Below are 16,423 nucleotides of genomic sequence, written 5' to 3' on the forward strand. Positions count from 1 at the left end.
TGAAGCAAACACTGCTGTTAAAAACAGGTGTTTGCCCATCTGTGGGGAGTGACAAATAGATAAATATTAGAATTTTATCCGAATAGATAAATATCAGAAACAAGTTTTAATGTCAACAATAAAGTCTGGTAGTTTTCTTATTATTCTGCATATCTGCAAATACTAGCAAAACACCACCAGTTGGATTCTTAATGGTATTTTGTACTCTAATTGATTTAGTGTATGTCTTTTTTTTTAAGTAATAAATTTTATTTTTATATTCCCCATACAATTTCAACCCCCCCATTTTGACCCCAATTTATTTAAACTGAAAAACAATACCGGTGTATTTCTTGAATTAGCCATCCACTCACATGAACAAAAATTGGAAGTGCAAAAGTTTATACTCAACTGCACCCCATCTACTCTGTCCCTAGTCATCCAGTTCTGTCCCCTGGAGCTAGGCAGTCTCTCCTGCATCTTGGGTATCTGTTCAGAAGTGTCTGGAATATACAAGCTTGTAACTGTAGGTGTAAATGTAGATAAATACATAGCTATATTATTGCGGTTTTTAAAAAGATTTATTTTATTTGTTTATGCATGCAAGAACACCTCTTGGGTGCAGGCCAGAGGTGCAGGGGGGTGAGAGGATTCACCAGAGACAGTGTGGGGAGCAGAACACATGGATCTACTGAAATACGCTGCTGAGTGGGCAAGACAAGAGAGGCCTGCTGTGCCCTATGTGGGTCAGCTCCCTGGCCGGGGATCGAACTCATGCCACAGTGGCCGGCGATAGCTTGATAATGCTGAAACTTTAACCCCTGTGCCACCAGGGAGGCCCTATATTATTGTGTTTTTACTTGTTATTTTTCATACTTAATATCAGTTACCCTCAAGGCCTTTTAGACATTCACCTTTTGCATTAATCTCTTCAACATTCACAAACCTTCTATAATAGAGGAGGAAGGAAATTCGTCAGATGACAAAAATTTCTTGAAGACGAAATGAATTCTTGAAGGGTGAGATAATGTGAGCCTCTTGCTGGCAGTAAAAATAGGGTTGTGGAGGCCTAAAGGCAGACAGTAACTGATCACACTCAGGAGACTCGGGAGCCTGGCAGCCTCGGACAATGCAGGCTCTTTACCAGCAATAAAAGCTGAGATTAGGGAGGTAAAGTGAGGGGAGACGTGGCTGTTGGATGCATGCACATTTGAATGCAATGGTGAGGCGGGACATACTACGTGAGTGGTAGCGGGAGCGCCATTGTTGGAAGGGAGCAGAAAGAATCAGGACGAAAGCCATAAAGTGATGAAGGGTAAATTGGGAGGGTTTTTTTTTTTTTTTTTTTTTTTTTTGGTGGTGGTGGTAACATGAGGCTTTTCTTCTGAATGATTTATAATAACTGTTTTGGAGTTTTGCTTACATAAATCCAGTCCATCACCAAGTCTTATCTGACAGCTCCCCACCTTGTCCCCGAACACTGGTCCAGTCATTATTTCTGGTTCCAGCTGTTACCATAGGCTGCTGTCGAGAGCCTCCATTCCCCTTTCTCTTGCCCACACACGTCCCCATTCAGATACCGCAGGGATCTTATCCATCAGAGTCTTTCATCTTCATGCTTGAAAAGCCTCCTGAACTCGCCCACCACCCTTGGAACGAAACCCAAGCTTTTCCCACAAGGGCCGTGTGTCATCTTTGCCTTTCTCTCCATCCTTCTCTCCTTGCTCATTCTCCACCCTCTCTGTTCTAGCCCCACTACCCTTCCTTCACCTTTCTCCTAAGAAACAAAACTGTTTCTTCTAGGCGCTCGCTTGCTCTCGCGCGCTCTCTCTCTCTCCCACAAATATCTGTGGGGTGTAGGTGTCTAAGTACGTAGCTCAAACATCTGCCCAAATAACACCCCTTTCCAGGACCTTCCCCTCTCTCTCTTACCTCTATCAATACCTCATCCCCCCCTCTGTCTCCTCTAACTTGATAACTAATATCTCCACCCGGCATTACATCACACGTTCATATGTCTAGCTGTTTACTGTCTATCACCATTGTCAACCTCACAAGGCCAGACACACGTGGGGCTTGGGTATTGCTCCATCCCAAGAGCAGGGATGGCACCAACCAGCTGATCAATAAATATCTTGGGGTAAGTGAATGGAGAGAAGATATGATTCATCGTTGACCCGAGGTCATCATGGGCGCCGGCATGGGAACAGGAGATTATCTTCCTCCTCCACTCAGTCTCAGAAAAGGCTCATAAATGGAAGATTTATCTGATTTTGTTCTGCCCAGAAACTTAGAATGAGAGGAAAGCGTTTTCATCAGTGTTACAGGGCAGCTTCGTCCATGCCGGTGCGGAGAGTGAAGGAAAGGGCCGGGGTCCTCAGCAGAGGGGAGCTCCTCGGGTCACGTTGCAGGTGTCCTTGAGGGAAAATGGACTCCTGGCTGGTTCTCTTCACAGTTCTCTCCTTGGCACCAGATGGCTGTGAGGCCAGATGCCAGCAAGGCACACTCGGTGGACAAGAAGGAACACCAGGACTCCCTGGACTCCATGCTGGGGGGTCTGCAGCAAGACTTGCAGGACCTTGGAATTGCCACCGTGCCCAAGGGCCATTGTGCTTCCTGCCGGAAACCCATTGCTGGGAAGGTGGGGGCACCAAATGTGTGTGTCTGTGCGTCTCCCTCTCACCCAGGACGGCTCTATCCCCATCCACTCTCAGTGCTTGTTCTAGTGCTTGTTAACAATTGCTGACGCCTACAGTGCCCTGGACACTGAGCTAAGTGCCTCAACAGTTGCTCCTCATTTACTGGTCCCTTAGCCCTGCCAGGGAGACTCTTTCAGCTACCTTTGTGGAAATGAGGAAACGGAGGCTCAGGGACATTAAATGTCTATGCCCAAGCTGTAGTAAGAGGTAGAGGTGAGACTCGACCCCAGGAGAGTGACCTCTGAGTTTGTGCTTTAACCCCCTTTCTGGGCTGCCTTTACTGAGAAGGACCTTCCCACTGCCCGCCCCCAACACTTGACCCCCTTCTCACTTGACTGACTGCCATTTTCAGCTGCCCTCAGCTCCTATCACACCACAAACTCCTCTTTCAACATCAAAACCATAGTAAAGGGCTTTGAAACCCTGCTGGGCGCGAAAGATGTCCAGACCAAAAACTGCCACTTCTCCCCTCCCCAGAACGACTTCCCGGTCGTGCAATCTTGCCTGTCACTGCTGAGCTCTGGTTAGTCCCCCGCCCCCCGCACAAGGCAGTGGTCACAGGCATTTCCAGGCTTCTCTGCGCACAACTGGCCAGGAAAGTGGACACCCTTTTACTCTCCATCAAACATGGACCCCTGGAGGCAAAGGGTGGGAGAGGCCAGGTCCTGGCTCAGAGCCTTGTGTGTGTGTGCGTGTGTGTGTGTGTGTGTGGGATTGCCCCCTTTTCCTAGACCATGTGGGAAACGTGCCCCAGAGTTGTGCAACCGGCAGGCCCCTAGCACCTCCTGTGGGCCCTGCCAGGATTTCTTCCTTCCTCTAGGTGATCCACGCTCTAGGCCAAGCGTGGCATCCGGAGCACTTCATCTGCACTCACTGCAAAGAGGAGATTGGCTCCAGGCCCTACTTTGAGCGCAGCGGCGCGGCCTACTGCCCCGAGGACTACCACCAGCTCTTCTCTCCACGATGCGCTTACTGCGCTGCCCCCATCCTGGACGTAAGTGGCCCCCGCCCCATGTGCCTGATGGTGTCTGACATGCCGCTGCCTTCTGACCTGCCTGTGGGTTCCTTTTCCAGAAAGTGCTGACGGCCATGGACCAAACCTGGCACCCAGAGCATTTCTTCTGCGCTCACTGTGGAGAGGTGTTTGGGGCAGAAGGTAGGACACAGGGTGGTTGCCAGGAGACCTGCAGTTCTTCCTTGATCTGCCAGGCCCCTGGCTCCAGCTGTCCTGTCCCATGCGGTGCTGGGTGCTGGGTGCGAGGTACTGTCTTCACACCCACTGCAACGTTCATAAATGTTGCTTAGTGTTGTTATTAATACCACAGTGTTCCAAACAACTGAGTTAACTGGCCACGTTATACATTTTGTTTAAAGTGATTTTTTTGAACATCAAAATAATACAACTGCATAGTTAAAAAATTCAACTATTATTTCAAGGGGAATATGAAAAAAGAACTGTCAGCTCAATTATACATAAATAAATTTAAAAAATAAAAATAAAGTACTATTTTAGAATTAAAAAAAAAAGAACAGTCCCTAGCTTTTCTTATCACATCCAAATCCAGTTCTCTCTACAATTTTTTTAGATGTTTCTGTTATCTGCTTGTGTTTTAAAGAATACACTTCTATTACTATAGATTCCCCCCGCCCTCCCATCCAATTTTAACCATTATGTATTCACTTTCTACCAGGGAAGATAAGGATTTAGGATTTTTGTTTCTACCTCGCCCCATGCCAGCATAGTCGCCGCCTCCCACCCCCCCACCTCTCTACCCCCCTCCTCCCCCCTCACCTCTCTACCCACCTCTCAGTGCACAATCTGGTGCTTGCCCAGGTCAGGGCAGTAATCAGCGAGCACAGACTGATGCTCCTGGAAACAGTCCTCACAGAGGAGCCAGGTGGCAAATGGTGACAGCCTACGATGTTCGAGTCATCCAGCCTCTCACGCCTCACTTTCCTCATCAGTAAAATGGGCCGAATAATAATGCTTACCTTATAGGGCCCATCTGAGGATGTTGGAGACAAGACAGGGCCTGACCCAGGAGGCATAGTCATAGCTCATATTATTATTATTGCCATGGTGTCCTTGATTTAAGGCAATTTTTCACAGAAGCTAATATTCGGATCCCTTTATCATTCACTTCATTTTCATTGTGCTTATCACTAATTGATGGGCCAGGACTATGAAATCCTTCCCCAAAATGGTCAGTGCCAACTGGGAACATGGCAGTTCCATTTATTTTTCTTGGAGATATTAATTTTGGAGCTTTCCATCCTCCCTCTCCAGACCGAAATGGCTTCTCCTCAGGCCTGCTGAGAACAGGTTAGTTGGGTTATTATCTTGAGAATCCATTTTACTACATTGCTCTTTGGTCCCCTGTCTTTGAAAGCTTTATAACTGCCTTTGTTTTGGTGGAACACATCCTTTAGTAGCTCCCAAGAAAGAATGAATAGGAGATAAACTGTTGATATTTTGAATATTTGAAAATATTTTCATTCTGTTGTCTCCCTTAACTTGCCTGAGCAGAGATTTCTAGATGGAGACTAATTTTCTTCTTAATTCTAAAGACATTGCCTCACTGTCTCCCAGCTTCCATCGTTGAAAAGTTTTTATTAGGATTTTATTCCTATTCCTGATTCTTTCTAAATGATTCTTTTCTATTTTTCTCTCTTTGCCAGATTTTTCCCTTCTGTTTTGTGAATTGTCTTGATTTTTTTTTTTTTTTGACTTCTTATGTTTGTCTCGAACAAGTGTGACTCATTCATGGAATCAGAAAGCTTCTTTCTTTTTTTTCTTCTGGTATTAACTAAGTGGGAGAAAGTTTTGCTACTTTTTCCTAAATAAAAACTTGGACAGCACCCTGTCTTTTCTGATTAAACATAATACACAGTTCTAAATAGAAAAGCAGTTTAAGACACAAAAGACAAAACTAAGTCCTATGGTTAGTCTGTGTTCTAGCTAAAGCTTCCCACATATTCAAAATGACAGCTGTCCTGTCCCCTGGCAGGGTCACTAAGCTTCAGGAGACCAGGGGTGAGCAGTGGCCTTTCATGTGCCCTTTCATCAGCATCCACCCCCCCCCCTCACCCCATGGCTAAACTCAGATGACCCTGACCCCTTGAGGCTTGAAACAGGGCTGGAAGGAGATGAGACTGGAGGGTGGGGGAGTTCTAACTTGCTCAGCACTGTCATAAATTTGCCTCATGCTCTCTGGGTTTGACAGTTGTTTAACGTTGACTTTTTAATTTGGGGGTATCCTGTTGTGGATTCATGCCAGGTCCAATGGCAAACACTTGCCCACCCCTTCCATGTCTGGACAGGCTCTTCTGCCCTTGTCACACAGATATCTTTGAGATCCATTCCACACAGATATTTTTCCCCATAGAGTTTTTGTTGTTCCCTCTTGGTGCTCTTTTGGAAAGGATTTTGATGGTTCAAGATCATCCCTTTCTCTCTCATTTTCATATATGGATCACAGGAAGCTTGCACCTTTCTCTCTCTCTTTTTTTAAAGATGTATTTATTTATGCATATAAGAGCTGAGGTGCAGGCCAGAGGTGTGGTGTGCAGGCCAGAGATGGAGTGGGGAGCAAAATAGGAAGACTGACTGAAATACACTGCTGAGGGGAGCAGCGGGCAAGAAAGGAGAGGTCTGCTGTGCCCTGTGGGTCAGCTCCCTGGCCGGGGATCGAACTCTTGCTGCAGTGGCTGTGCATAGCTTCATAGTGCTGTGTCTTAACCCCTTGCACCACCAGGGAGGCCCCATGCACCTTTCTCATGCAGTCAGTAGGATGGCAGCTCATTCCCAGGCCCTACAGCCAGACTCTCACCAGTGCACTTTTTCCAGGCATGAATCAAATGCCTTCAACTCTGTCCCATGAATGGTGGGGCACACTTGTCCAGTTCTCTGGGAAGGTGGTGCCCCTGAAGTCCCTATCTTGGCTCAAGTCAACACAAACCACCCCTTTGGAGGGGGCAGCAGGACACCATTGCAGTTTTCTTCCTCTTCCCATTTGCCTGCTAGACCTGTTTTCTATCCTCAGTGTGAGCAAGGAGTTCAAAATTATGTGAGCAGTCCATGCTGTCTGCCTTAAGGGCTGTCTTGCAGCTCAATTTGGAATTCAGTAACTACTGCATCTTGATACTTTATATCTGGCTAGGTGGGTCTTCCTTGCCAAATGCTGCTGCTCTTTGGCTGCTCTTTTCCTCACTGAAGAAGGAGACACTAAAATGCTAATTGGAAGCTCTAAGGAGAGAGGCCCAGCTTGGTGACTGGGAGACTCCGCTGTGTGGTCCTCAGGGAGAATGCTCTGACCATTTTACTGCAGGACCCCTGAATACTAATATTTAGGGTCTTTTATTTTGAGTCGGTTTTACCAAGGACATGTTCTCTCTGCCAGTATTCTGAAAATGAAAAAAGGGAAATGATTTCACCATTCAGCGTGTCCACTTTTATTTAATTCCCATTTTTCCATAGAAAGCTTTACCTTTCCTCCTGGTGCCTAGTATCCCTGGTCATTGAAATGCACCACACTTTGCATCGCCAGAAACAATCCCTGCATTACATGGTGGGATGGGAGAGCTGTGCTAACAACTGACACTTTCAACCAATCCTATTTCCAGTGTTGAAGGTGACTTGATCCATTCAGTCCTGAGCCCCTCTGATGTCGGGGAGCTCAGGACATCTGGAGTGTTATTGGCATCTGAAACTGCCCAAGTTTCCGTCTTTATTTCCGCCAAGCTGGTTGGCACTTTTTACCCACTTTAAATTCTGGAAAATGTCATTGCTATCTCATCAGTGACATCTCCTTTCCTTTTCCCTTTTTCTTTCTAGATACTTCTCTTTTAAAGATCATGTTAGTGATGTTTCATGAGGGAGTGAAACTAACCCACATGTCCTGCCCTTCACCAGCAGGAGACTCCCCCTAAATGTCAGGCACATTGTCATGTATTCTCTTAACTCTTAGTCATCGAATCTCCACCACAACCTCACAGGAGTTATTTTATTCCACATTTTCACTAGTTGTAGATGGAGATACTGAGCCTCTAGGGAGATGAAGTGATTTTCTTAGTCCTACACCTGCAAAGTCAAAGAGTTCATTTGAACTCAGGTCTCATTTCTGCATGTTGCGTGTTTTTTCCCACATCCCCTACATTCCCTGCATCACCATAACTGCCTCTCGACAGAGAGCCAGCTCTCTCCTGCTGCTGGGCCACTTTTCTTTCTTGGTACTAACATGACACATTTTACTGGAGGGTAAATTCGGACACAGTGGCACTGATATAACTCGCTAGCAAAGTGCCTTGTAGTAATTTGCTTGTTCACTGAAGCCTGTTGAGGGCTTTTCACAAACCATTAGGTATTGCATTGCTAGATTGCACTTTATTTAAGCAGCATTTTTCACTGAGATTTAATCAGGAGCATATGAAATGGTGTCATGGAAAATTGATGTTGTATTGGTAGCCACGGGTGTCTGTCAGCCGAGTAGGACAGTCGACAAGTGGAAACTGCCCTTGAATGATTAAGGTGTGGAATCTGCTAGAGAGCAACAGGGTGCAGCCTTATCTGTATGTAGAGAAAGACAAGCCATGAAGAGACATGAGTCAGATACAAAAACAATACACTGTTGACCGGAAAAGTACCACAAATGCAGCTGGCACCCAGTGTTCACTCATGCGCCTCTTCTGATGGATTCTCTGTGACCCCCACATAGCAATGTGACTTTAAGTGAAATCACATTTAAAACATTTATGGAGATGCTGACCATAAAAATAAATCTTTGTTAATCAAGTCAGAAGTTCCTCTTGGACTGTATTTTGGTCTTTATCTTGTTTTCTATTAGAAGGTCCCCTACCATATGGTTAGTTGATTAATTAGGAGGTGTCCTGCCTTACCCCAGTCACATAGTCACACACACAGAGTTTCTCTAATGACAGCCTACCCACCGCACCTTCTGGGAAATTAAATTCATCTGCATTTTCATTTCAGTTCAGAGAATTCCTCTTTCAAACTCAAGTTTCTGAGCCCATCAGGCCCCAGAATCCTCCCTAGGGACTATGTCCTCAGCACCTACGTGTTCCTTTAATTGTTCGTTATCCAGGCCAGGGAGGTGCTTCCTAATTTCCCCTGCGGTGTAGAGCCTCACCACAGTGTGACTGCCCCCTCTCTCTCGGTGGCACCTCTAATTGTTAGTGTTTCTCATCTGTCCTCCTGGGGTAATTGGCCCCAGAGAGAGCCTCTAGGAAAGTAAGTGCAGAAAGTTTCTCCGTTTATTGGATTTCTAAATGCAGAGGTATCACAGCAAGTTCGGCTGATTGCTTTTCATTCCTCTCCTGAGACTCATCTGAGCTGAAACAGAGGCTGTTATTTCCCTGCTGTCTTATTCTTCAGAACAGCCACCCTGCACAGGCTGAGATGAAGGTCATTCCTAGGTCAGTTAGCATGTCTTATGGTTTTCTCAGGTAACACCTTCTTATAGGCAAGCTCAACTTTGTGTCATTTACTTTAGGAAGCATTAACATCACCCAGGGAAGTTTGGAAATGCAAATTCTCAGGCCCCATTCCAGATCCACAGAGTCAGAAACTCTGGGCAAAGGGCCCAGCAATCTTCATTTTGACAAGCTCTCCAGGTGATGGACGCATGCAGGGTTTGAGAACTACTGTGCTGCACAAAAGCAGGAAAGGTGGTGATGGGTGTTGGTTTGTTGTCTTAAACAGTAGGCCTTCCTGCACCAGTTGCAGATGACAGATTCCAGAAAATCTTTGATAAAGTGAAAAAGTAAAGTGAGCTCTTCTGTATCTCAGGGGTTTAGAAGAAGAATGTGAGCCAACTTGTAAAATTATGAACTTGCTCTTAGATCGATAAACCTTGGAAGTCTGTTAAATGGTCTTTTTAAGAAAACATAGTTGAACCAGGCAAGGTATGTCAAGAAGTGACTAGAGATAATGGAAAAAGTGCAGCTACGACTTTCTCTGGCTGCTTCTACTGCCTTACCCCCTGCACCCCCCCCCCCACCACCGATTTGGATGCTAATACCAAAGTGGATATTTAGAAAAAAAAATGTTTCTTGACTGGGCTGCTTTCCAATTCACTGTGCTTGCTTTGCTTGCATGCAAATTTAGTAGGAGTGCAGATAGAGCTCTCATCATTCACAGAACTATTGGGTAATGATAGCTGGGCTCAGCTGATTCTGTCTCTTCTCATAGGTCAAGGTCAGCATGCCATTAAGTTAGGAGTGTGACATCCAAGTTAGGCTAATGAAGTGAGGCCTAGATTGGAATTTAGCTCCCTGATTGACTAGTTGGTTATACTAGAGCAAGTAATTTCTCTGAGCCTCCCTGGCCTCATTTGTTAAATGGGAGGGTTGCTGTGAAGAGTCTAATTTCAATTTAGTAGCCTAGGTAGGGCCATCGGTTGGAGCCAGTATGAAGCAGAAGATGTCTAAATGGGATTGCTAATAGTCATTTTCATGTAGACAGACTTTGAGAGTAAATACTAAGAAGGGTTCCTTGCAGAAAAGTTGACCTGTCTTTACATATCTTTGTTTATCCTGGGGTGAGACTTTAAAGAACAACTACTAAATTTGTGGCAATTTAGTTGTTGTAATATTGTTTCCATATCTGCTAGCTCAGTAAATATTTATCGAGCAGTTACTACTTTTGTGTTAGATACTATTCTAGGTACTCCGGATACCTTGACCAAAAGCAAACTAACCCACACATGTGTTAGGAGAGAGAAAGCGGTGGGGTGTGTGGGGAGTAGGGTGGTTGGGTTAGTTGTTCTCTTCAGCAGACCTTGGGGTAAGTGAAGTACCAGGCTATCTGGACATCTTGGGGAAATGATTTTTCAAAGCAGAAGAGAACATATCTCTCGAATAAGTGCTTGAAGATAAATTTAGTTTATTACATTTTTCTTTTTTAATATAAAACAATAAAAAGACCTCACAGAAATTTTCACTTATAATCTATTATCCTGTTCACCTAATACAACATAAAAAATTTCCCTACCTCAGTTTTTCTAGTTATTTATGCATCTATAAATACAAATAATATAAATATAACGTGCATATATAAATTATAGTGTATGTAAAGTTGTTTTTTCTCCCCTGAAACATTTCCCCACATTACTCTACATAATAGTATAATCAGTTTAATAATATCAGTTATTCCACTAGAGTTTTATGTAAACAAGTTATAAAAATAACTATGTACCTGAGAATGTTCAATGGGGCATTATTTATAGTTACAAATATTGAAAATAATTAAATGTGTTCCAAGTAGTATATTTAACTTCTTTCTGGTGTGTTAGTAGTGATGCAATGAATATCTTCAAATATAACATTTTCTTCTTTTGAAATAATTTGTATGGATTAGTTTCCAGGATCAAGATAACTCTATCTTTTGAGAACAATTCTTGACGTATATTATTAAATGACATTTCAAAGGAATAATTGCATTTAAACTTATTACCAGGACTATATTAATATTTAAACAATTCCATACATTTTCAGTTTTGGGTATAATCACTTAATACTATTTTTACTACTTAGCTAAGATTAGAAATTAAAATAATAATTAACAAAAAGTAGAACTTCATTTATTTTTTGAGAGTCATGGCTTACTTATAATGTCAAACATATTACTACTGAAAGTATTTCTTCTTGGACTATTGGTCTATTTGTGAAGGGGACTTATTTTGAAGTGTTTAACTGAGTAATCACTATGAGTTTCTTGTACCATTATCTGAGCATAGAATCTGTAAAATTGAGGCCAGAGGTTTTCTAATAAATACTTAACATGGAATTTTAATGTGTAAAAGAGAAAGTAAAAATTAAGCTTGTGAAAGAGAAAGCATTTATGCCTCCATAATTGATTAAAAAAATTTGTTATGGAAATTTTTAAGTACCAAAGTGTATCCTTATCTAGCTTCAATAAGTATCAACATTTTGTCAAACAAATTTCCTCTAATCCCCACCCAGCCATCACCCTTTTTCTTGCTGAAATATTTAAGTAAATTCTAGAAATTATGTAATCTCACCATTTAAATACTTTAGCATGCATCATCTTAACTAAGGACTTTTTAACAAAAATAACTTCACACAATGAAATCAATAAATATTCCTCATTATCACTGAGAACCCATATCCAAATTTTTCAAATGTCTACAAATGGCCCCAAATAGCCAGAGCAACTCTGAGAGAAAAGAAGGAAAATGGAGGTATCACACACCCTACTTTAAACTATACTACATAACAACAGTAATCAAAACAGTATGGTATTGGCACAAAAATAGAAATATAGACCAATGGAATAGACTAGAAAGCCCAGAAAAAAGCCCATACAAATATGGATAGTCAATATTTGATAAAGGAGCCATGACCATCTAGTGGAGAAGAAAGCCTCTTTAAAAATGGTGCTGGGACACATGGATGATTCATACAAAAAAATGAAACTAGACCCTTACTTAACTCCATACACAAAAATAAATGCAAAATGGAGTAAAGGTTTGGATTTAACATCTGAAGCCACAAAAGAAAACAGAGGGGGTGCCCTCTTGGACATCAACTACAAAGATGTCTTTGGGGATGCAATCCCAACAGCAAGGGAAACAAAAGAAAAAATAAGCAAAGGAGATTACTTCAAACTGTAAAGCTTTTGTGCCTCACAGAAGCAAAAGGCTACTACAGACTGATAGAAAATATCTACACATCATATATCAGATAAAAGGGTTAATTTAAAAAATATGTGAAGTACTTATATAACCCACAAGATAAAAATAGACAACCTGAACACATTCTTAAATGTCATTTAGTTGGTTTGTTTGAATCAGGATCTTAGCAAGGAATATGTATTGTAGTTGACTGTTTTTTTTTTCTCTCAAACTTAAACATCTGTAACAATCTTTGCTTTCCCACATTTACCATTGATTTATTAAGAAACTGCAACCTGTGTTCTGTAAAATGTCTCATATTCTTTAGTTGACTAACTGCTTCCTCATGATGTTAATTCATCTGTTTACTTTAACCAGCCCTCCTTTCCCTTCTGTATTTTGGTAAACTATTAGCTTAGATCTAGAGACTTGATTAGGTTGAGGTTCAATATTTTGGGAAGTTAGGGGCAAGAATAGGTTTCGGAGGGTAGATTCCATGTACTTCTTATTGAATCACATCAAGAGATTAGCAATGACTGGTGCCTACTTTTACTCATGCTAAGATTGATCACTGGTTTCAAATAGCATCAGCCTGATTTCCCCATTTGAAAGTCTCCTGTTGATGATTACTGCCTACATTCAATGATCTAAGTGTCTAAATCATAAAATCTGCATTGATTTCTACATTTATTAGCTTGAATTATATAAAAGGTAATTTTCTATCATCAACTATTTGCTTATCTTGAAATACATCTCACAAAGAAAAGTCGGGGTAAATGTTTGACCATTCCCTTTGTAAAAGTAACGACTGAGTTCATTGGCAATACCTAGTGGAGACTAATGAGGTTTAATTTTCTAAATGTTATTATGAACGATGGAGTTACATATAGTTGACGTTTTGATGAATTGCAGTAGTTTTGTTCATTCTTAAATTGCTTTATGTGAGTCATGGTCCCCTCAAGTACTTTACTGTATACTTTTGATGTGATACCAATAATCTACAATGTCTTTCTGTTTTCTTGGCACATCAAGATATTCAGGCTTATCTTGTCAATCCTGTCCCATTCATGAAATCATCTGTTTCTTTAAGGAGACTTGGCTTTCAGTGGGAAACTGTATTTAGAAACCACACTCTGGGCAATAGGAGTGTCCATTCCTTCTGGGATATCATTGCTTTGAGGTTATTTCCTAGACCGCTTAAAATCCATTTTTAAAAATATTTCTAATTTATGCGTAAGATTACAGGTTCCCCCCCCCAACCCCATGTTTTATTTTATATGGATGCTCTTTTTTTCACACTGAAAATTTTGCTTACCAAGTGCATTACTACACTTCTCTAATCAAACTACTGTGCTTTAAATGTGCTTGAATGAATCATGACTTTTCTTTGGTGATATTGCCAGTTTAATATGCAGTTAAGCTAATTTTTTTCAACTCAATTCAATTTTTAAGGATTGATTATTTTTGTGTTTTTTAATGCTATAAAACAAAAATTTAAATCATGCATGTATTTAAGAGTGCTTTGTGTTAGCTATATTTTTCTGAGCTATAATTAGCAACTATTTTCCTCAATTTGTCTTTGGCTTTTTAAATCAGGTATAAGGCATTCTTTTTTTAATGTATCTAAATGTATTTCTCTTTAGCTTACTTTTGGAATTTGAACCATATTTGTGACAGTTTTCTCATTCCCTGATTAAATAGGGCTCTATCCATTCATAATTCAAGTATCTGTGTGGTTTGAATGATTAAATCACTTAGATATTACATCTGCTTGGAAATTATTATTTAATAGCTCTTTATTTATTTTCAAACATTAGGCATTTTCCCCAAGATACTGTTTTAGAAACTGGAGATACAATGTGACAAGACCAACAGTATCTAGTTTCTCTTAGAGTTAGTGTTTCACTGAAGGAAGAGACACCACATGGATGATTTCAGAAAAGCTGATGTCTGGGCTGATGTCTGAATCACAAGAGTTAACCAGCCCTGTCCAGTCCTGGGCAGAGCAGTCCAGGTTAAGGGAATACCTAGCAGCAAGGCAGGTAGAGGAATAGACCTTCATGCTTATTAAATACTTGTTATGAGCCAGGCACAGAGCTGACATACCCTCCCTGCAGTATCTCCTGTGCTTCTTATAACAACCCTTGGAAGCAGTTCCCTACTAATAACCCTATTGCGAATATAAGGATACTGAGTTTGGGGGGCCTCAACCATCGGCTTCGTCTGAGTTTCCAGCATGGCCCTACAGTGTCTCCAACTACTGCGCTGAACCTTGGATTTCCTCTCTCCAGGCTTTCATGAGAAGGACAAGAAGCCATACTGCCAGAAGGATTTCTTAGCCATGTTCTCGCCCAAGTGCGGTGGCTGCAACCGCCCTGTGCTGGAAAACTACCTTTCGGCCATGAACACTGTCTGGCACCCAGAGTGCTTTGTTTGTGGGGTCTGTATACTCAGTTATCTCTTGGATTTAGGGGAAATGAGGGGCTCACCTCTCTGTGAGACTGACATGCAGCCGGTCCAAGGGAACACAGCTTGGGGTGAGGAATCAGTGCCAGCTTTCTGAATACCAAACCCAGCATCTGGCGTGGGCCTTTGCTTGTACATTTTGCAAGTGGGGGATGTTCTAGCTGCTGTGTGTAGAAGGTCCAAGAGAATCCCTGCAACATGATAGGTGCCTGGCAGGGATTTCAAGGCTGAAAGGCCTTACCTCTTGACATCTGCCTTGACTTTCTTTCTCTTCTCTCTTCCCCTAGGACTGCTTCAGCAGTTTTTCTACTGGCTCCTTCTTTGAACTGGATGGACGGCCTTTCTGTGAACTGCACTATCATCACCGCCAGGGCACCCTCTGCCATGGATGCGGGCAGCCCATCACTGGCCGCTGCATCAGTGCCATGGGCTACAAGTACCACCCCGAGCACTTTGTGTGTGCCTTCTGCCTGACACAGCTGTCGAAGGGCGTCTTCAAGGAGCAGAATGACAAGACCTACTGTCAGCCCTGCTTCCTTAAGCTCTTCTCAGTGTAACCCCAGCTGAACCTGGGCCCTGCAGAGCCTCCACTCACTCACCCTCGCGATGGGGCCTCAAGTGCCATAACTGACCTTCTGTCCAACAGGCAAATAAAACAAGTGAAGGGGAACAAATCAGGTTCTTCTAGATGCTTAAGGGACTAGGCTTGTTGTCTAAACTTTAGCTTTCTGGGCCTCCCTAGTGGCACAAGGGGTTAAGCACCACACTATGAAGTAATCTGCAGCCACTGCAGCATGAGTTCGATCCCCGGCCAGGGAGCTGCCCACGTGGCGCAGCAGACCTCTCCTGTCTCGCCCACTGTTCCCCTCAGCAGTGTATTTCAGTATATATGTCTGTTCTGCTCCCTGCTCTGTCTCTGGTGAATCCTCTCACCCCCCACACCTCTGGCCTATACCCCAGTTATTTTATGCATAAATAAATAAATCTTAAAAAAAAAAGAATACTCTGCTTTAAAAGAAAGAAAGAAATACTCACCCTCCAAGACTGCTTTTCCCCCAATGAGTGAGTGTGAGTGAGTGAGTGAATGAGTGAGTAGTGACTCATTGTCATGTTTGGAGACAGGCCTTCTATGTTGTATGCTGAGCACTCCCCATGACACACCTGTGTGTCTTTTATTTACATCCACACAATAGGTACTTTTTTTTAAATCAAAAGAAATTTTAAATATAAATTTGAAATGGATTCCTACTCACTAACTTAACTTTTAATTTAGGCTCATAATAGTCATATTCTTTTTTTTTTTGCACTAAGATGATCAGATCAAATCATTTTAAAAGAATTGTTTTTATCACTTTGTTTTCATCACTTTGTTTGCATAAGGAGAAAAAGAAGATCTCCACAGGGCAGGTGGAGATTCATGCTTGTGGATGTATAGCTAGCTCCAAGTGCTTCAAATTGCTATGAAATATTTTCTGTTTTCTTTGTATCAGTTATAGATTAATAAAGTTGTTTAAAAATGAAAAATGCATTTTCTTTGACTTCACAGCTGTCTCATGAAGACATAGAAAGTGACTGTTCCCAGTACATCTCTGAGGAAAGAGGCTGTAAAAGAGCCTTTGATCATTTTCC

The 16,423-nt window shown here is 42.3% G+C and overlaps 1 protein-coding gene across 1 annotated transcript in view; it reads left to right on the top strand.

Moving 5' to 3' along the window:
* Positions 1 to 16,095, top strand: part of LPXN (leupaxin) — a 32,457-nt gene extending 16,362 nt beyond the window's left edge. The window contains exons 5-9 of the mRNA XM_037521442.2: positions 2,453 to 2,620; positions 3,499 to 3,672; positions 3,753 to 3,834; positions 14,620 to 14,768; positions 15,082 to 16,095. Of these exons, the coding sequence (XP_037377339.1) occupies positions 2,453 to 2,620; positions 3,499 to 3,672; positions 3,753 to 3,834; positions 14,620 to 14,768; positions 15,082 to 15,351 (843 nt within the window). The 3' untranslated portion in view covers positions 15,352 to 16,095. The remainder of the gene's footprint in view (positions 1 to 2,452; positions 2,621 to 3,498; positions 3,673 to 3,752; positions 3,835 to 14,619; positions 14,769 to 15,081) is intronic.
* Positions 16,096 to 16,423: the final 328 nt, after the last annotated feature.

The sequence above is a fragment of the Talpa occidentalis genome, unplaced genomic scaffold (assembly GCF_014898055.3).
Source record: "Talpa occidentalis isolate TD23 unplaced genomic scaffold, MPIMG_talOcc4v2.1 talOcc4.3, whole genome shotgun sequence".
Taxonomy (NCBI): domain Eukaryota; kingdom Metazoa; phylum Chordata; class Mammalia; order Eulipotyphla; family Talpidae; genus Talpa; species Talpa occidentalis.